This window comes from Somniosus microcephalus, chromosome 22 (genome assembly GCF_052327205.1).
Source record: "Somniosus microcephalus isolate GS21.2 chromosome 22, FLI_Smic_1.0, whole genome shotgun sequence".
In the NCBI taxonomy this organism is placed as follows: domain Eukaryota; kingdom Metazoa; phylum Chordata; class Chondrichthyes; order Squaliformes; family Somniosidae; genus Somniosus; species Somniosus microcephalus.
The window spans coordinates 14,606,300-14,628,438 of NC_141008.1; the positions used below are offsets into that span (position 1 = coordinate 14,606,300).

The 22,139-nt window shown below is 42.1% G+C and overlaps 1 protein-coding gene across 3 annotated transcripts in view; it reads left to right on the forward strand.

The window, feature by feature from the left end:
* The first annotated feature begins 4,098 nt into the window (after positions 1 to 4,098).
* eif4h (eukaryotic translation initiation factor 4h) overlaps positions 4,099 to 22,139 on the forward strand; it is a 106,000-nt gene continuing 87,959 nt past the window's right edge. For all 3 annotated transcript variants that reach the window (XM_085964200.1, XM_085964202.1, XM_085964201.1), the window contains exon 1: positions 4,099 to 4,200. In XM_085964200.1, coding sequence (XP_085820326.1) covers positions 4,136 to 4,200 — 65 coding nt within the window. In that variant the 5' untranslated portion in view covers positions 4,099 to 4,135. The remainder of the gene's footprint in view (positions 4,201 to 22,139) is intronic.

The window sequence follows — 22,139 nt, forward strand, 5'->3', positions numbered from 1 at the left end:
GGATAAATATTGGCAAGGACACCGGGTAGAACTCCCCTGTTCTTCTTCAAAATAGTGCCGTGGGATCTTTTACGTCTACCTGAGAGGACAGGTGGGACCTCGGTTTAATGTCTCATCCGAAAACTAGGTAATCTCAGCATCTTACACAAACTACTGGACCATATCATAATTTTCATCTCCAACAGGGTTTTTGAATTCTTTATTTGTGATTCAAGTGAACTTCCAAAATAATATGATGTTATTAAGACCAATTTTACCATTGGAGTTTCAATAGCAATTAAACAGGCACAATTTGATGAAAATTGGCAAACATTGGTGAATAAAAGTTTATCTAAAAACTAATGTCTTTTGGAATTGATTATTATATGTCATTGCTTGCATAAAGTACCACCTTGCCAAAATGTTATTCCTCCTGTTTTTCCTGCACTCTCAAAACATGGAATGGAGTTAAAGGATGGAACAGAAAATTATCCCATGATTGTAAAAAAAAAGCTAATTGAATTCTAGCTTTTATCTAGCACAGGTATAGAATATAAAAGCCAAGAGGTAATGAAGAGATAATGATGAACATATATAAAAGCTTAATAAGACCTCAGTTAGAGTACTGCGTGCAGTATTGGGCTGCACACCATAGGAAGGATATTGAGGTTTTAGAGAGGATACAACACAGATTCACTAGAATGAAATACAAGAAAGACTTGAAAAATTGGGTCTTTTATGCTAGAACAACACAGATTACAGGGCGATATGTTAGAAGTGTTTAAAATTATTAAAGGATGCTTCATGGAAGATAGAAGCAGACTCTTTCCAGTCGTTGAGGGGTCAAGAACAAATACAAGATTAAATGTAAGACTTAGAACAGAGAACAGGAGAAAGCTCTTTACACAGAGGGTTGTGAGGTTGTGGAATTTAAGTCCAGGGTTGGTGGTTTTGGAAGAACCGATGTCAACATTCAAGATGAGATTTAATAAGGGATGAAGGAAAGGGGATTGAAGGGATATGAAAATGGTGTGTAAATGTGACTAGACCATTTGCTTATGTGGAGGGCAAACATCTACATGGACTGGTTTGGGAGAATAGCCTGTTTGCGCGTTGTAGCTTCTATATATTTCTATGTAACCCAATAGACTCTGGAACAGTTCCCATGGATTGGAGGGTAGCTAATGTTACCCCACTATTCAAAAAAGGTGGTAGAGAGAAAATGGGGAATTATAGACCGGTAAGCCTGACATCAGTAGTGGGGAAAATGCTAGAGTCCATTATAAAAGATGTAATAGCAGAGCACTTGGAAAACAGTGACAGGATCGGACAAATTCAACATGGATTTACAAAAGGTAAATCGTGCTTGACTAATCTACTGGAATTTTTTGAGGATGTAACTGGCAGAATAGATAAGGAAGAACCAGTGGATGTGGTGTATTTGGACTTTCAGAAGGCTTTCGATAAGGTCCCGCATAAGAGATTAGCATGTAAAGTTAAAGCACATGGGATTGGGGGTAAGGTACTGACTTGGATAGAGAACTGGTTGGCAGACAGGAAGCAAAGAGTTGGAATAAACGGGTCTTTTTCCGAGTGGCAGGCAATGACTAGTGGGGTACTGCAGGGATCGGTCCTAGGACCCCAGCTGTTCACAATATATATAAATGATCTAGACGAGGGAACTACATGTAATATCTCCAAGTTTGCAGACGACGCAAAGCTGGGTGGGCGTGTGTGCTGTGAGGAGGATGCCGAGAAACTCCAGTATGATTTGGACAGGTTGGGTGATTGGGCAGAAGCATGGCAGATGCAGTATAATGTGGATAAATGCGAGGTTATCCTTTGGTGGCAAAAACAGGAAGGCAGATTATTATCTGAATGGCAATAGATTGGGAGAAGGGGAAGTGCAATGAGACCTGGGTGTCCTTGTGCACCAGTCGCTGAAAGTAAACATGCAGGTGCAGCAGGCGGTTAAGAAGGCAAATGGTATGTTGGCCTTTGTGGTGAGAGGGTTTGAGTACAGGAGCAAGGATGTCTTGCTGCAGTTGTACAGGGCCTTGGTGAGACCACATCTGGAGTATTGTGTGCAGTTTTGGTCGCCTTATCTGAGGAAGGATGTTCTTGCCATGGAGGGAGTGCAGCAAAGATTCACTAGGCTGATACCTGGGATGGCAGGAATGACGTATGAGGAGAGAATGGGTCGATTGGGCTTATACTCGCTGGAGTTTAGAAGAATGAGAGGGGATCTCATTGAAACTTATAAAATTCTAACAGGACTAGATGCGGGAAGGATGTTCCCGATGGCTGGGGAGTCCAGAACCAGGGGTCACAGTCTAAGGATAAGGGGTAAGCCATTTAGGACAGAGATGAGGAGGAATTTTTCACCCAGAGAGTGGTGAACCTGTGGAATTCTCTACCACAGAAGGCAGTAGAGGCCAATTCATTAAATATATTCAAGAAGGAGTTAGATATATTTCTTAAGGCTAAAGGGATCAAGGGATATGGGGAGAAGGCAGGGACAGGGTACTGAATTTGGATGATCAGCCATGATCTCAATGAATGGCGGAGCAGGCTCGAGGGGCCAAATTTCCTACTCCTGCTCCTATCTTCTATGTTTCAATGAAATATACTTGAAGGTTGCAGTATCATAAATGGTTGGGAGTGGAATAATCCCAAAGGGCAATCATATTCTTGATGTGATGCTTTCTGGGATGCAATTGTGCAAAAACTTTTTCCAAAAAAGGATCAGCCAATTACAAACTGCATTATCTGAGCAACATTTTCACACTTGTGTTCTGTCAGCTGTGGCTCAGTTGGTAGCACTCTCGCCTCTGAGTCAGAAGGTTGTGGGTTCAAAGTTCCACTCCAGGGCACGAAATCTAAGCTAACACTCCAGTGCAGTGCTGAGGGAGCGCTGCTGTCATTTGGATGAGGCGTTAAGCTGAGGCCCTGTCTGCTTTCTCAGGTGGATGTAAAAGATCCCATGGTACTATTTTAAAGAAGAGCAGGGGAGTTATTGCTAGTGCCCTGGCCAATATTTATCCCTCAATCAACCTCACTAAAACAGATTCAGGTCATTATCACATTGCTGTTTGCGGGAGCTTGCTGTGCGCAAATTGGCTACTGTGTTTCCAACATTACAACAGTGGCTACACTTAAAAAACAAGTCCGTCATTGGCTGTAAAGCACTTTGGGATGTCCGGTGGTCGTGAAAGGTGCTGTATAAATGCAAGTCTTTTTTTCTTTTTTAAAATTCTTTATTCAAGTACAACAGTACTTATACAACTCATCAATTACAAAGTAAATCCATTACATCCATTGACCACAATAAGAAAAGGATAAAGCCTTAAAAAACAGCTTTATGGTTAACAATATAAATGCAATGATAAATTTTTACAAATAAATCAATATTTACAGTACAAACTACCACTATTTCAATAAACCAAAAAAAAACCGTATCACGCCAGTCCTACTGACATTGTTTACCCATTCAATCGTTCAATCATCCGTTCGTTCATTCGCTCGTTCGTTCGTTCGAGCGTAAGTACCATTGTGTGTGCATGACTTTTTTCTTTTTGATGCTCTGGGAGGCAATATTGCAAAAACTTGTTCCAAATAAGGATCAGCCAATTACAAATGGCATCATCTGAGCAACATTTTCACACTATCTAATTCTTAGATTCTACATTTTTGTCAAATGTGCCAATTATGAAACTTTTGACACTGAATTATAATAGAATCTGTTCAACACACATTTATTATCATTATTATCGTATAGCGCCTTTCACCACCCGAGGTCCGCTCAAAGCACTTTACAGCCAGTGAAGTACTTTTTGAAGGGTAGTCACTGTTGTCATGTAGGAAACCAAGCAGCCAATTTGCGCACAGCAAGATCCCACAAACAGCAACGTGATAATGACCGGAGGTTGCCTGATAATATACTATTTACAGAAACAGAGCTCTTTTTAAAAGGATGGCATGCAGCACAATGGGTGATTTGAGTGAGGCCAGTGGGGGGGTCGCGGCCTGTGGCCGGCCCGCCTCAGTCTCTGGGCCTCGGCGAGAGTGGCCGAGCGGGGCAGGCGGCGCGGGGCAGCCGCGGTTGCCTTGGCGCCGGGGTCCTGGCGGGCCGCCCGCTGGTGCTCGAGCCGGGGACATGGCGGATTTCGACAGTTACGATGAGCGGCAGCAGCAGTACAGCAGCTTCGGGGGAGGCCGGGGGTAGGTACCGGGGGACAGGGAGTGAGAGAGAGAGGGACAGAGGGTGAGGGGGAGAGACCCTTCGAGCGGCAGGCCGAGGCTGAGCGGGGATCCCCGGGGGTGAGGGGGAGGGAGGGAGGAGACCGCGGGTGGGGCTGGAGGCCCCGCCGCTCCAGCTCACTGCATTCCGCGGCTGGAGACTCTCGGGAAACGCCAAAGGCTCCATCACCCGACATTAGATCGTAGAGAAAAGCGGTGCCTGACAACTGCAGGTCTGCGAATCTCTCACCCTCGCCCACCTTCACCCTCACCCCCTCGCCCACCTTCACCCCCTCGCCCAGCCTCCCTCCCCACTCCTTACCCTTGCCCAGCCTCCCTCGCCCCTGCGCCCAGCCTCCTTCCCTCACCCCGCCTCCCTCATCCCCTTGCCTAGCCTCCCTCATCCCCTTGCCCAGCCTCCCTCATCCCCTTGCCTAGCCTCCCTCACCCCCTTGCCCAGCCTCCCTCCCTCATCCCCTCCTCCCTCATCCCCTTGCCCAGCCTCCCTCATCCCCTTGCCCAGCTTCCCTCCCTCATCCCCTTGCCCAGCCTCCCTAACACCCTCACCCCCTTGCCCAGCCTCTGTCATCACCCCTCACCCCCTTGCCCAGCCTCCTGCCCACCCTCACCCCCTCGCCCAGCCTCCCTCACCACTCCTTACCCTTGCCCAGCCTCCCTCACAACCACCCTCCCTTGCCCACCCTCCCACCCTTTCCTCACACTCACCTCCAGAAACAACAACAAACACAATGAATGCAACCTCCCCAAAATAACAGGGATTGCAATTAATTTGCTGTTTTCTGGAAACTGTACATATTATAGACTTGTGTTTAGCTTTAGTTATAGTAATGTTCCCTGCCTTCCCAAGCTTAAAGAATACATAGGTTCATAAATGGCTGGAGTTTGCCATCTCAATCCTTGCTGAAGTCCAGTTTCATAACTCACGTGACAGCTCAGTTAGAAACTGAAGCTTTCAGAAATCCTTCACTTGAATCCCCAGTGTCAGACTGAAAGATCTCAAGAATGTGATTGACAGATCTCTGTTGCGTTTAGTGAGGAAAGCGTGTTTTAGAAAGCAGTGTTCCCTCTAATGTAGAAATGTGCTTTTCCCCTCGGAAAATTGTTTTTTGTTTTTCCTCAGTGCAGCAATCAGCATGACTACAAAATAGTTAACAGTTTTGTAAGCTGTATAATGTTTTTGTGGTTGTACACTTAAAGACTATTAATAAATAAAGCACATCACATTTCTCACTTGCCCATCAACCCTGACTTTCTTACTGAGCTACTTAGCAGGAACGCTGCTACACAAGGGAGCTGGGATTTCAGAAAGATCAGTGCATGAAATTAGTGTTTATAGAGCTGACAATTAACCTCTTAAGCAATCCAGGTGGCAAATTGATCTGAAGTGGGGTAATTCCACACTGCGTATGTAGCGCCTCTGCCCGACTACAACCTTCTACAGGTCTCACACCTGTATTCTCCACTGCCTTCAAAACTGCAATGGTGTTTATTCACTACGTTAGCAGCTTTGAGTAACCTGCATACAAGTATATCCTAGTAATCGTGAATGAGGCACAGCAGTGACATTGGAATCAAGTCCCAAGTCCAGACAGTTCAACTTTAATACCAATCATAAAGACCAGAATTAAGGTTACTACAGTACAGACAAACTGCATTATTACTTCAAAATAGAATGATTTAGTCCGCTTGCAAATTGTTTCAGTAAGCTGTGCATCTGCCAACATTTTAGTTCCCTTTGGACGAGCTGGGATATATGATTACTTACCAGGAAAGGTCACTTTCACGTGTCATTTTCTGCTGAATTGCCTGTATTATTATAGTAAAAGAATTTCATCTTGTTATAAATTTTGGAAATGATGATGTATTTTGTTATCAAAACATTTTCTTTACACAATTAAAGTGATCTGGCTTTGAGATCAAATGCTTTTTGAGTGGATGGGGGAGAGAAATTGTTCCTTGGATAATTCAGAAACAAAATCCTATTGATTCAGCGAGTCCTCAGGTGCTAATTGGCACGTGAGGACTCGCTAAGTGTGCGTAAGATTATAGATAATGAAGGACTGTGTTGCAGTACACTAACAGATTGAGAAGTTTGAAACCAGGAGTCAAACTGAAGTGATGTGAGGTTTATTTGACTAATTAATTCCAACTAGCATTATGAGGGAAAAATCATCCCAGACAATATGGCTACATAGGATTCCATAGGATATACAGCACAGAAACAGGCCATTCGGCCCAACCCAGTCAATGCCGGCGTTTATGCTCCACTCGAGCCTCCTCCCGTCTTTCCTCATCTAACTCTATCAGCATAACCCTCTTCTCCCTTCTCCCTCATATGCTTATCTAGCGTCCCCTTAAATGCATCTGTACTATTCGCTTCAACCATTCCCTGTGGTAGCGAGTTTCACATTCTCACCACTCTTTGGGTAAAGAAATTTATTCTGAATTCCCTATTGGATTTCTTGGTGACTATCTTACATTGATGGCCTCTAGTTTTGCTCTTTCCCCACAAATTGAAACACTCTATCAACACCTTTCATAATTTGAAAGACCTCTATGAGGTCACCCCTCAGCCTTCTCTTTTCAAGAGAAAAGAGACCCAGCCTGTTCATCCTTTCCTGATATGTATACCCTCGCATCTCTGGTATCATCCTTGTAAATCTTTTCTGTACCCTCTCCAGTGTCTCTATATCCTTTTTATAATATGGCGACCAGAACTGTACGCAGTACTCCAAGTGTGGTCTAACCAAGGTTCGATACAAGTTTAGCATAACTTCCCTACTTTTCAATTCTATCCCTCTAGAAATAAACCCTAGTGCTTGGTTTGCTTTTTTTTTAATGGCCTTGTTAACCTGTGTCGCTACTTTTAGTGATGTGTGTATTTGTACTCCGAGATCCCTTTGTCCCTCTACCCCACCTAGACTCGCTCCCTCCAAGTAATAAGTGACCTCCCTATTCTTCCTACCAAAATGTAATACCTCACATTTATCAATGTTGAAATTCATTTGCCAATTATATGCCCCTTCTGTAATTTTATTAATGTCTTCCTGTAATTTGTTGCAGTCCTCAGTATTGACTATCCCTCCCAATTTGGTGTCCTGTGCAAATTTAGAAATTGTATTTTTGATTCCAAAGTCTAAATCGTTAATATAAATTGCGAACAACAGTGGTCCCAGCACTGATCATTGTGGAACACCACTATCCACCATCTGCCACTGTGAATAGCTACCTTTTACCCCTACTCTCTGCTTTCTGTCTTGAAGCCAGCCAGCTATCCATTCTGCTACTTGTCCTCTGACCTTATTTATCGAAGGCCTTTTGAAAATCTAGATAAATTACATCCAAGGCATTACCCTTGTCTACTCTCTGTTACCTCTTCAAAAAATTCAACGAGGTTGGTCAAGGAAGACTTTTCCTTTTGAAATCCATGCTGACTATTCCTGATTATGTTTTTGGTTTCTAGATGTTCTTCTATTTTCTCCTTTAGTAGGGATTCCATTATTTTTCCTACCACTGATGTTAAGCTGACTGGTCTATAATTCCCTGGACATGTTCTGTCTTCCTTCTTAAATATGGGTATAACGTTAGCTATCCGCCAGTCCTCTGGCACTACATCTTGTTCTAATGAATTATTAAATATGTGTAGTAATGCCTCTTCTATCTCTTCCCTAGATTCATTTAAAATGGGTGGATGTAGTCTGTCCAGACCAGGGATTTTAACTTCTTTGAGTTTGATTAGTTTATTTAATATATCTCCTCTTTTTATTTTAAATTCAGTTATCTCATTACTAATCTCATCATCCAATGTCATGCCCACCTGTTCTATCTCCCTGGTAAATATTGAAGCAAAGTAATTACTAAATATTTCTGCCCCCTCTCTATCGCTGCCTGTGGTATTATCCTGTCCATCCCTTAGTGGCCCTATTCCCATCCCGACCTTCCTTTTTTTATTGATGTGCCTGTAAAATATTTTACTATTTTTTACGTTCCTTGATAATTTAATTTCATAGTTCCTCTTTGCCTTCCTAATTTTTTTTTTACTTCTCTCCTAATCTTTTTGTATTCTCCCTTATCATGCTCTCCACCGCTGTCCGTGTACTTAATGTATGCCTCTTTCCTTGCCCTCAATTTTTCCCTTATGGCTTTATTCATCCATGGTGTCTCATTAGTGTTTAGCTTGCTCTTGTTTTTTAGCAGAATATATTTTTCCTGGACTCTATTGAACACCGTTTAAAATGTTTCCCATTGCTGTTGTTAAAAAAAAAAAAGACTTGCATTTATATAACGCCTTTCATGACCACCAGACCTCTTAAAGCGCTTTACAATCAATGAAGTACTTTTGAAGAAGAGTCACTGTTGTAATGTGGGAAACGCAGCCGCCAATTTGCGCACAGCAAGGTCCTACAAACAGCAATGTGATAATGACCTGATAATCTGTTTTTTTTATGTTGGTTGAGGGATAAATATTGGCCAGGACACCGGGGCTAACTCCCCATCTCTTTAAAATAGTGCCGTAGGATCTTTTACGCCCACCTGAGAGAGCAGACGGGGCCTCGGTTTAACATCTCATCTGAAAGACGACACCTCCGTCAGTGCAGCACTCCCTCAGCACTGCACTGGAGTGTCAGCCTAGCTTCATGTGCTCAAGTCCTTGGAGTGAGACTTGAACCCACAACCTTCTGACTCAGAGGCGAGGGTGCTACCCACCGAGCCACAGCTGACACTTCTACATCATTGTTTGCCTGTATTGTTGTCCATTTTATTTTCCCAATTTCTACTCTCAGCCCCTCAAAATCAGCTTTTCTCCAATCCATTACCCTGGTCTTCGTCATACTTATGTCCTTCTCAATTATTATCTTAAAGCGTATTATATTATGGTTACTATTCCCTAGATGTTCCCCTACTTTTACTTCTCTTATCTGCTCTGGTTCATTTCCCATTACTGGATCCAATAGCGAATCCTTCCTTGTTGGACTTTTTACATATTGGGTTAGAAAGGGTTACGGTCATATTTTGAAAGGAATTGTATTAACCCAGATCACACCAGAGTTAGACTTTCATGATCTGTTGTTGGGTACCAGAAGCATTAAGGGGTTGTTCTAATGCAGGATGAATTGTAGTTAATAATAGCATTGACCAGTTAAGTGATAAGTGCTTTTGTTGAGGTGGGCCTCTCTGTGAATCTCTGAAACTAATTGAATTCCATTTTCCCCTACCTAGTGTGTCAGTTTAATTACACTATTTATTTGCATAATCCATTTTTATTTCATGTCTGATCTGTTGCCTTGTATTTGAACCAATGGTTCATTTGTTTACAGTCTTGAGTTGGAATTCCTCCAACATGACACTGGTTTCAGTTGGCACCTAGTAGAAAATGTGTAAAGCTGCCAACATGTGGTTCAGTTTGTTGACCATTTGGTTTCCTTAAGCAATGTAAATAGTTAAATCAAGGTTCCAGATCAGTGCTCTTAAACTGAACCCTGATATACGATGGGATGAAGGGTCCAGAGTCCATATAGACGGGGTTGGGGGGGTGTCACTGGTCTCCGATTAAAAGTGAGAGGTTTTAGACACCACCATGCAGCTGGAACCTCCAAAGTTATTGGTCCGAATGAACACTGTGTAAAATCCTCTTTATATAAATGCGATGAAAAGTATTGATTCTGATGGAGTGTACTGTAATTGTATTCAATTGGCTGTTAATTGTATTCAGATGGTGGGTATTCTCTCTGGTGCTCATGGGAGTAGGCTGGGGAAGTGTTGGAAGCTTATCTTAGGGGTGCACGGTATGTAATGTTTGTCTCTGTAAATAAACGCTTCTATCCTTCACTGACTGGCTATCCAACTTTTACATGTACTGGTAGCCAGTGAACAAAGTGGCAAAAACAGAGCCAAGCCTGAATAAAAACACTGTATAAATAATATATCCTGACATGATTTCAACCCTGTAATGTCATTTTAAAGGTACAGATGATGGTTATTGAAAACTCTACTGGTTTATGACATTATGTGACCCTTGAGATTAGTTTACTCCCAGGTATGTGTTGTATGTTATGCACGGGCTGTGTAATTTCTCAGACTTCCAGTTGTTGGTCTTCAGTGTGGTCACCATTGTACGTTGGTGATCTGGAGTACACCATTCATCCACATCGAACCAAGAGCTAACAAATCAGATGCTACAGTGAACAAATTCGCCCATGAAATGTGCAGAACAGATTTTAAAAGTATATTTATTTCAATTTATATTAAGAAACAAAGGTATTGGTAACGGCGCCACAGTGTTCTCCCTTTTGCGCAACTATTGATGATTTGAAAAATAGAAAACATAAATTCTAACAACCGATTAATTTGAACTAAAGTCGATCTGAGTTTTAATGTTGTCTCCCAGTGCACTTTGAATCACTTTTTCCAGTTAAATATATACGATTGATTTATATCTATCTAATATATCTATGCAGATATTCGAAAGTACAGCTTACTACAATTTAACAAATTATTTTTTCCATGTATGAAATTCCTCATTAGTACGATGGTCTCTCCACATGAATCCGATCAGTTTGTGGCCAGTTAACTCTGTGTTGGTATTGATTGGCATTCAGATGGTTTATGTTTGTATGAATGTATAAAATCTGGTGTCATAAATATTAAGTGAAATAAGATATCATCTAGTATTACAGTATATGTTTAATAGGTTACATCTTGTGTACTTTTTCTAAATAAGGATAAATTATCAAAATAGTCTTCAAAAAGATTATTTTTTAATGCACTTCTGTCACTTGCTCTGTACCATTAACCCTGATAGTGCCGCCCGTTCTAGCTTAGGTGGAATGACAGACACAATGGTGAGCCTGTCATAGCTGTTGCTCTCCTGAGGGCAGCCCATGAAATGGAGTGAGAATGCAGGTTAACATAGAAACATAGAAGATAGGAGCAGGAGTAGGCCATTCGGCCCCTCGAGCCTGCTCCGCCATTTAATGAGATCATGGCTGATCATCCAAACTCAGTACCCTGTCCCTGCCTTCTCCCCATATCCCTTGATCCCTTTGGCCTTAAGAAATATATCTAACTCCTTCTTGAATATATTTAATGAATTGGCCTCAACTGCCTTCTGTGGTAGAGAATTCCACAGGTTCACCACTCTCTGGGTGAAGAAATTCCTCCTCATCTCTGTCCTAAATGGCTTACCCCTTATTAGACTGTGACCCCTGGTTCTGGACTCCCCGGCCATCGGGAACATCCTTCCTGCATCTAGTCTGTCTAGTCCTGTTAGAATTTTATAAGTTGACGTGAATGGCAGCTACAGCCTGTGCAGCTCATCCATCTTGAAACAGCTGTGCTAATCTTGGAAATCCTTATCTCGGTTTATTTTAAAATCTGTGATTTTTAATGAGCAATTTATTCGTGGCAAAATCATAATCTTATGTGATAACTGCTAACACTAATTAAGGAATGCTGCTCCTTTATTTATAAATATAAATATGACTTCATTATTCCCAAAATAGCTGCTTCAGTGAGTGTTCTGATTTCTTTACATTATCAAAGTGAAAGTTTCTGCAGTCATGACATTGTGCAGCCCCTACTGTACAGCGCAAATCAGCTATAGGCTTGTTTTATAAAGCCTATATATATATAATTAAAACTGGATTACTTTGCATATTGCACACACAGATGTGGCGGTTCATGCTGAATAAGAGCACCGAATATATTCAGAAGACAGCATCTTCTGAAATCGTAGCAAAATAAAAACCACCGATACTGCACTGATACCTTGTGATTATTATTGTTTTGTGAGCATCATGTTTACACACAATGTGTATCGTACTGGCAGCTGGCACTGATGCAAGCTTTGTTCAGGAACCATGCTCAGAAATACAACTAATGAAATTGAGTTTTATTTAAGGAAAAACATTACTGAGTAAGTCCAACTTTTCAATAAATTTCATGGTTCAGTTTAGTCATAAACTACTGAAATTTTCCTTGTGTGGTTCATAACGTCCTTTGTACTCACTTGTGCTTTTACTCTTTTGATCCTTCTATGTGTATTCAGCTGATGAAGATTTCATCTTGTTTTCCCTGACACCGCAACTTGTCAATCATGCCTGTGGTCTGTTTCATAAACTTGAGCCTCTCACATCTGCCATTTTGGATCATCTGAAGCATTCCAAGCCAACTTCATCTCTTCATAACTTCTGTAAATCCACTATTAAAGCTGCTAAAAGTAACTTTATTCAGCTGCTATCCCCCGGCTCTCTCGCAATCGTTAATTTGGTCTCTTGCCAAAACTGTCTGAGAGCTTCTATGAATCCTCTGCTTAACCCCTCTTTTGTTCTGTTGGCTCAGTTACTGTCTTCTAAAGAGAAACACAACCTTCTCTTACTCTAATCTTAATCATGGTAAACAGCCTCTATCCATTGCTTCACTCTTTTCTGCCACTGTGACTGACATCGTGTTTATCCCTGCTCATTCTATCAGATTCTTCAGTCACTGGACTCCAATGAGGTCTCAGGTCCTGATGGTTTCCTTCCCGTTGTCTTCAAGATGTGTGCCTTCTGGAGTTATCGCCATGGCCATTCCTCTAATATTCTGCCAGTGCAATTCACACTTCATCTAGAGCCATCCTTTGTTCCTTTATCTGTCCCATTACCATCTCCTTTTGCCTTGAATATCTCTTAATGTCTCTTAACTTCTCCTGCCGTCTGTCCTATCACAGGCCTTCACTTTTGTTCTTTCATCCCCTCCCCCCTTTCCCAGCCCCCACCCTTACTTAAAAATCTGTTCCATTTCCTGCTTTTTCCAGTTCTGACAAAGGGTCATCGACCTGAAACGTTAACTCTGTTTCTCTCTTCACAGAAGCTGCCTGACCTGCTGAGTATCTCCAGCATATTGATCTTGGCCCCCAAATTCCCATAGTGACACTCTGCTAGCAGAAGAAGTCCATCTAAGTGGAGAGGTCCGGACTCCTTTTTAAATTATGGGCACATGGTTTTTAGTTTACATAGGTGGGCGCATCGCTCCATTAAGGGCCTGCCAGAACGTTGGAGTGTTTCCATTCAACTGTGCTGGAGGAGAGGAGTCCCAAGAAGAACCAAACGAGAAATGCAATATAGGAGTCATCAGCAACTCTGCTACAGAGGCACCTATTGTAGGTAATCTTCACCAACAGTTGGTCCTTTGGATAACTGTCATCCATGGAAGTCTTTGTATTCAGGAGGGGAGAAAATTGGTTAAAAAGTAGGATTAAAAAATCTGCAACAGTAGCCTATATTTTGACGGACAGTAAATTTAAAGCCTTTACAATATCCATCAGTTTTGCATTTCTCCTCCCCACAAAAACTTTCTGGTTGTCGTCACATTTCAGTATATCCATTGACTCAGATCCTTGCACATGGTCCATCTTTAAAGGTTGCAACTTCCAGGAATGTCTTGAGTGGTGGTTTTCAGAACAAAATTGTGAGATTGGAAGTCTCTAACAACCCGCTAATGAAATTGTGACAATATGCAATCTCAATGTATTTTGTTGCAGTCCATTAATTAGAGAGAGAAACAGGCCCCTTTTCCATTAAAAGAGGAATTTAGACCCTCTGTTGCTACCAACATTAAACAACGGTGTTTCGTTTGATTTTATTTACATTGGGCCAGAAATTACTACAATGGCGGGTTTGGCGGCAAACGGCACTTTATACTCACCAGTGACATCTGATGATGCAGCAATGTCAATATTGCATCTGGGACCTCATGAACGTCATGCTCAATGGCTGACCTCCTTAACCAATTAAAGAAAAGGATAGAGAAAGAAACAAAGCACAAGGCAGAGAGGAAATAGGGCGAGTTAGAGTCAAACAAAATATAGAGACAAAGAGGAATAAAGAAAGTGGATTAAGAGAGAAAAAAGAACAAAGGAAAAGTTAATTTAAAAAAAATAAGAATAGCAGAAGAAGAGGACATTGTAACTCAGTTGCGTTTGGGAATTGCTGTATTGCTCGAAGAAGAGCGGGGGAGTTATCCCTGGTGTCCTGGCCAATATTTATCCCTCAATCAACTTCACTAACACAGATTATCTGGTCATCATCACACTGCTGTTTGTCGGAGCTTGCTGTGTGCAAATTGGCTGCCGCATTTCCTACATTACAACAGTGACTACACTTCAGAAGTACTTAATTGGCTGTAAAGCGCTTTGGGATGTCTTGAGGTCGTGAAAGGCACTATATAAATGCAAGTCTTTTTGAGAAGTTAATGGCAGGGTAGGTGTGCAAAATGTACAAACATTCCTGACCCATGAAGTATAGAACCAGCGACCCCATTCATCATTATCACGAACTGTGGAACACCCAGTGGGATCACAATTGTGCTGCTTTCAGAGGAACATAGGAATTGCGAGTTCGCCATCTGCCATCCTGGTAGTCACATGATGGAGATTTTGACTAATAGCAATCAATCTTTATTAATTCGTCTACAACAGACCCGGCAATGACATGAGGAAAACCCCAATGGTGGAGAGCTTTGGGAACCATAGCTCCAAAGTCACCCTGTTCCTCCCAAGCATGCTACACTTAGCACATCATGTATCAAATTACTCATATACTGTACCCCAAAATGTTATTTTCTGAAATTCTATCTAAGTTTCATTTTGAATGAGTGACCCTATTCTGCGTGTCCAAATAGCTTTGCGTCCTGAAAATTATTGCCTTATGACACTAACGGGAGTGTGGATGGCAAGATTGGTGCAAAAAACTGCCAAAACAGATTCAAAAGAATAAAAAAAATCTCTACAAACAATTCACTACTTGCAGGAGTGACACTCCACAGCCTCATTGGTCCCTTTCTGGGCCTCCAAAGTTGGGTGGCATGTCAGGACTATAAATCACGTCATTACCAGGGTTCTCTATGACATGAATTACCAGCTCTAAATGGCTGCGGTGAGAATAATTCCAAATAACATCATAGCGCCAGCAATTTCACGATTGCCATTATGTTCAATGGGGAGCCTCACGTCGAGAAGGGACTTTTTTCAGCTTTGGTGAGGCTAAAGGCAGAGTGGCACAAATCATCCAGTAATTTGTGGAGAATTGGAACTCACTGTATCTCTTTTACTCTGCAAATTGCTGGATTTTTAACAAATTAATAACAATGAGCGCCATTAATGCGTCATTCCATCAATTCCTCGTCCAATATATCTTACAGAAACAATGCTGTAATGTTAGGCACTGGTATCTCTCCTGAATTTCCAGCCAAATACATTAACCCATTAATTTTCTGTTAAAGAAAGTTTTTTAAAGTTCAACCTCTGGTGGCATCACAGCTTTTCCCAGCTTTGTTCCCTTTACTCAATGTACAATTTCAGAATGGATACATTGGAGCTTATTATTTGTCAAAAATCCTCTTTGTTATATGCACCAATATACATTTCCTATGTATCATCAATATGCATCTCTCTTTTATTCTAATTTTTTGGTTCATATGTTTGCACAAAATGACTAGATGCTTTCAATAACTTATTGAACTCCAGTGATTTTTGTCAATCGTACATGTTAACTCTGCCTCCTGAAATCTATTACCCAAAATAGAAACAATATAGATGTTTTAAGGCTTAGTTTAAACAGATTCATCACTGGAATCTTAATCCACTGGAACAACGTTGTGAAGACTTTAGCGATTCATTTGACATCTCTAAAGCTTTCACAAGGTCTGGTAATATATACTTCAAATTACTCTCTATAGTTGCTGGTTTGTTTTCTGACTCCATTATCTTAGGGGAAGAACTCTCATTCTGTTTCTTCTCTCAGTGATCTCCTCAACTCATCAATAAACCCTATCCACTGTTTTGCTGATGATTTCAATCTACGATCAGCAACTTCCATTCCTCTTGCAGTGCAATAGGTGAATCACTACAGCTTTACTTTATTCCGTTTGCTTGGCAATGAAAATTGTCTATTCCTTTTTAATTCTTTGAAGGCACAGTTGCTTTGTATCTATTGCAAGACCAGTCAACAGTTGCCATCTCACCTTTCATTGCTCATGGACCATCTGCTGACATTCTTGGCCTCACGAGCTCCTCTGATCCCAAGTAGAACTCCCACATCACTATTGCTAAAGTTGCCACCACAAAGCTTTCTTTCCTCTTTACTCAACAACTCTTGGTTCTATAAAAAAAAACGAATTAATCTAAAGACTTGAATATGGTCCTCTAATTTGTGGATACTGTTCTACTGCTTCTGTTGCACTTCTGACCAGGATATAAGGGAACATTTGTCATTTGATAAGTGATCCTTCTCTCAACTCAAGCCTTCAACCTTTCTCTGTTGCAACTTTTCTTAATCATTGTACATGTATAACTATATAAATCTATATATCTTTGTAATATTTAAAAAATGGTGTGTGACCTTTATTGGGCAATATATTGTGACCTTTCAAATCCTTATGACACTTTCAAGCTATCGCATTGGCCAATAGTGATAATGTGTAAGTTGCATTTCCTGTTGCTTTCTTGCAATTCCATTGCTTTCAGCTAATCGCATGGCCAACCTGAGAGTTCCAAGTTTGATTGCTAAGACATTGGACCATTGCAGGCCAAGGCACACCAGATGAAAGGGGTTTTGGCACAGTTATGTTTGATCCCTAGTAATGACATGGTAATCACTGCTCAATGTTTTTAAAGGCTGTATTTTGTACATGAGATCAATGTCACTGAAAAATCGGAGCTGCCATTAATCCCTGGTAACCATAACAAGGAACCACATCACACTGCCTACATTTCAATTGATGTTTCTTGGCCTACAAGTATTCCCTTCAAAAGATACGTTGGGAGGGTAATAAATAGAATACAAATTGGGAGGAGAGTTTTCTACACTTTTATTTATTATGAAATTATAATGGGGATGTGTAGTGCAGGCAGGTGAACAGTAGTACAGCAGGAAATATAGATAGTCAAATTATATTAAATATACTTTAATTATTTTGTCTGTGAACAAGAGTATTGGCTATCAGCTAGTATTGTATTATAATAATTATATTTCTCTCTATTTTACCAGTGTCATTATGGTCATTACTCTTCCTGTCTTGTTTCACCTAAGCTCCAAATTAGCTCCCCTACTTACTCCCTGTATTGAAATGATGAAGGCTCACTGCACTGTCTCCTACTCGAACTCACATTTTCCCTCAGATCTCAAACTTGAATTCCTTGCCTTCCTCAGTTTTCCCTTCCTCCTACAATCCACAGACATTTAGATCTCAAGCTTGGTATCACTTAACCACCGCTTCTTGACTAATCTCATTCTTTCCTGTAATCTTTGAAAACTTGGTATTTGTGTGCCCTTCACCTGGATTACTCAGTTAAAACAAAAAAACTACCAGTTCTCGTGTTGCTGCAGTTGTAAATTATAATGGGGTCAGGCATCGAGTAGATCATACTCACCCAGTCCACTGGTCTGCGTGGTTTTGCACTGGATTGATTCCAAGATTGGGAGAGTTTTTTTTTCTGTAGCTCGCAAATAGAGCAACAATGTTCCATCACTAAATGGATATAGGCTTTGTAGAAGGTGCAGCTCACAACAATTAGGCTCATCTAATTATCAAACCAAAGATGCAATGACTGTAACAGAAAAGACATTATTGTTTTTCTTGCCAAAATTTTCGGTTTGGTCTTTTCAGCTCCCAATTTGCCCACCAACTCTCTACTGCTACCAGCAGTGATTAGATTGCTGTTTGTTTATTAGATAGGGAGTTAAAGGAGACGGGTAGCCTAGCGTGGAGTTATTTCAATATAAATTACTCCCACCATCCATGTAAAATTATTTACTACCTCCTTCAACTCCACCCCTGAGGTGACCAGCCACTTCAGGACTTCCCTTTACACCAGGAAACAGGTGCACCAAAGAAGCCATGAATTTGTCACCAGCAACTGCCTGGAAGCTGTTGGAGCTATAAACGCCAGTGCAGGATGGGATGATCTGGAAGACCATATGGACATTGGAGGGTCTTCCATGCTATTACTCTGTTCACAATCACTATATTGAGTGGTCTGCACAGAGTGGTCTTAAATGGAGTGCATCTAAACAGAGTGTAAAGTTGGTAATTTGGAGAGAGTGGAAGTCTCTGGTAAGTACTGGGGCCTAGAAATTCAGTTGCCTTAGCGCCGCTTTTGAGGCGCTAGAGGGACTAGCGCCAGAGTTATGGCCAGTTTAAAAATTCCCTGGGGCCCTAAATCGGCGTTGCACCGGTAGCGCTGCGCTGGCACCGATGACGTCATCGGTGTGCGCAGCGTCCCGGTTGCCGTGGTAACCCGCCCGAACTCCGAAATTGAGTTGCGGCCGCCTCGCCCGTGGCAGCCGCAAGCAACGTTCTGTCAGAGGTGCCTTACTCCAGTTTGCGCCGGCGCATTAAAGGCCCCGCGGCGGCTGGCCACTTTCCCGCCGGCCGCCTGCCCGCAGCTCCCTCCCCGGACTTCTCCCCCCCCCCCCCCACGGAACAGATGCAAGCCCGGCACTTGTCCGAGGTGCCGGGCTCATTTTTAAGCTGATTTGCGCGGGCCGCGGCCGGGTGCAGGCAGCTCCTCCTTAACGGGAGGAGGAGGCCTGCACGTCCCCAGCCTGCCGCACCGCATCGGGTGCCGCAGCGCCGGAACAGCGCCGCAATGGGGCAGTTAGCGCCCATTGGGAGGCGCTGAAACCCTCCAGTAGCGCCGGCAGCCGTTTGGGCGCGGCGCTACTGAATTTTTGGCGCGCGCAGGGGGACTTAGCGCCGGCACTAACTTCCGGCGCTAAAGCCCTGGCTGCGCCAAAACTCAATTTCTAGGCCTGGGTGTCAAACTGAAATTTAGTTTAAAATTTCAAATTTAGCATAGAATTTTAAAAACTGTAAAATAAACTGCAAGTTATCAACTGTTAACGGTTAACAGAAACTGCCTGTCAGTGGCAGTTAACTATCAATCAGTTGTAAGTGTTTAGCTGAACTGTGAGCAGGAAGCTAAGTCAGTACTTGTAACTTGGGTGTGGCTCAAAGATGTATAAAAGTAAACAGTATCTGCTGACGTACAGAGTGATCTTAAACGGAGTACACCTAAACAGAATGTAAAAGTTGGGAATTTGGAGAGAGTGGGAATTCGGTGCAGAGGGGGAAGGAGATGCTGCTTTTTGCCTCCAATACTTGTAGTGGTTTGTGTTACAGGTAAATATTTAATTTAATCTATGTATAACTTAAACTAGATCAAGTAATTATGTTAGCTAAATTATAAGCTAAGTTAAATAAATACATAAACTTTAATTAACTAAAGAAATAAAACAAGGTTAGCTGGGGTGGCAGTGCAGGTGGTTTGCAGCAACTACAGCAGGTGGGAGTTTGTGGAGAGCATTGTGCTCCCGGATGACCACGTCTGCATTAAGTGTCTGCATCGCGCGGAACTTTGGCTCAGTGTTGTTGAGCTGGAGTCTGAAGTGCAGACATTGCAGGGCATCAGGGAGGGGGGAGAGTTACCTGAACACTTTGATCAAGGAGGTAGTCACACCCCTTAGGTTAGGTAATGGTACAGATCTGGTTAGTGGTCAGGGACAGGAGGGTGTGACTGCAACTCAGGCAGGTAAGGGGACCTCGGGTACAGTGCTGGAGGAGCCTTTGCCCTTATCCATAAGAACATAAGAAATAGGAGCAGGAGTAGGCCAATCGGCCCCTCGAGCCTGCTCCGCCATTTAATAAGATCATGGCTGATCTGATCCTAACCGCCAATCTACTATCAGAGAACCATCTCCTGAATCTAACAGAATTAGACACACGAAATAGGAGCAGGATCAGGCTACACGGCCCCTGGGCCCGCTCTGCTACCCACAGGGCCATGTCCGATCCGAACCTAGACTCATGTCCCAATTCCTGCCCGCTCCCCGTAACCCTTAATTCCCTTTACTTCTAGGAAACTGTCTATTTCTGTTTTAAATTTATGTAATGATGTAGCTTCTACAGCTTTTTGTGGCAGCATATTCCATGGACCTACCACCCTCTGAGTGAAGTAGTTCCTCCTCATCTCAGTTTTGAAAGAGCAGCCCCTTATTCTAAGACTATGCCCCCTAGTTCTAGTTTCACCCATCATCGGGAACATCCTCCCCGCATCCACCCGATCCAACCCCTTCACAATCTTATATGTTTCAATAAGATCGCCTCTCATTCTTCTGAACTCCAATGAGTAGAGTCCCAATCTACTCAACCTCTCCTCATATGTCCATCCCCTCATCCCCGGGATTAACTGAGTGAACCTTCTTTGTACTGACTCGAGAGCAAGTATGTCTTTTCTTAAGTATGGACACCAAAACTGTATGCAGTATTCCAGGTGCGGTCTCACCAATACCTTGTACAACTGAAGCAATACATCCCTATTTTTATATTCTACCCCCCTAGCAATGAAAGCCAACATTCCATTGGCCTTCTTAATCACTTGCTGCACCTGCATACTAACCTTTTGAGTTTCGTGCACCAGGACCCCCAGATCCCTTTGTACTTCAGTACTTTCCAGTTTCGTGCCATTAAGATAATAACTTGCTCTACGATTTTTCCTGCCAAAGTGCATAACCTCACACTTTCCAGTATTGTATTCCATCTGCCAAATCTCTGCCCACTTACTTAGCCTGTCTATGTCCCCTTGCAGGTTTTTTATGTCCTCCTCACTCACTACTTTCCCTCATCTGCAAACTTTGATATGTTACACTCGGTCCCCTCCTCCAAATCATTAATATAGATTGTAAAGAGTTGGGGACCCAGCACCGACCCCTGCGGAACACCACGAGTTACTGATTGCCATTCTGAGAATGAACCATTTATCCCAACTCTCTGCCTTCTGTTAGATAGCCAATCCTCTATCCATGCCAGAATATTACCCCCAATCCCGTGATTTTTTTATCTTAAGCAATAATCTTTTGCGTGGCACCTTGTCAAATGCCTTTTGGAAGTCTAAATACACTACGTCCACCGGTTCCCCTTTATCCACCCTGTATGTTACTTCCTCAAAGAACTCCAGCAAATTTGTCAAACATGACTTCCCCTTCATAAAACCATACTGACTTTGTCCTATTAAATGATGATTATCCAAATGTCCTGTTACTGACTCCTTAATAATGGACTCCAAAATTTTACCTACCGCAGATGTTAGGCTAACCGGTCTATAGTTTCCAGCCTTCTGTCGACTGCCCTTTTTAAATAAGGGTGTTACATTAGCAGCTTTCCAGTCTGCCGGGACCTTTGCTGAGTCCAGGGAGTTTTGGAAAATTATTACCAATGCATCCACAATCCCTACTGCCACTTCCCTCAAGACCCTAGGATGTAAGCCATCAGGTCCAGGTGATTTATCCGCCTTGAGTCCCATTATTTTACCGAGTACCACTTCCTTAGTGATTTTGATCGTGTTTAGCTCCTCCCTCCCTATAGCCCCCTGTTTGTCCAGTGTTGGGATATTCTTAGTGTCTTCTACTGTAAAGACTGATACAAAATATTCATTCAGTGTTTTTGCCATCTCCATATTTCCCACCATTAATTTCCCGGTCTCATCCTCTAAGGGACCAACATTTACTTTAGCCACCCTTTTTCTTTTTATATAACTATAAAAACTCTTACTATCTGTTTTTATATTTTTTGCTAATTTACTTTCATAATCTATCTTCCCTTTCTTAATCAATCTTTTTGTTATTTTTTGCTGTCTTTTAAAGTTTTCCCAATCCTCTATCCTCCCACTAGGTTTGGCTACCTTATATGCCCTTGTTTTTAGTCGAATACTATCCTTAATTTCTTTACTTAGCCACGGATGGCTGTCTTTTCTTTTACACCCTTTTCTTCTCAGTGGAATATATATTTTTTGGAAGTTGTAAAATAACTCCTTAAATGTACACCACTGATCATGTATCATCTTACCCTTTAATTTATTTCCC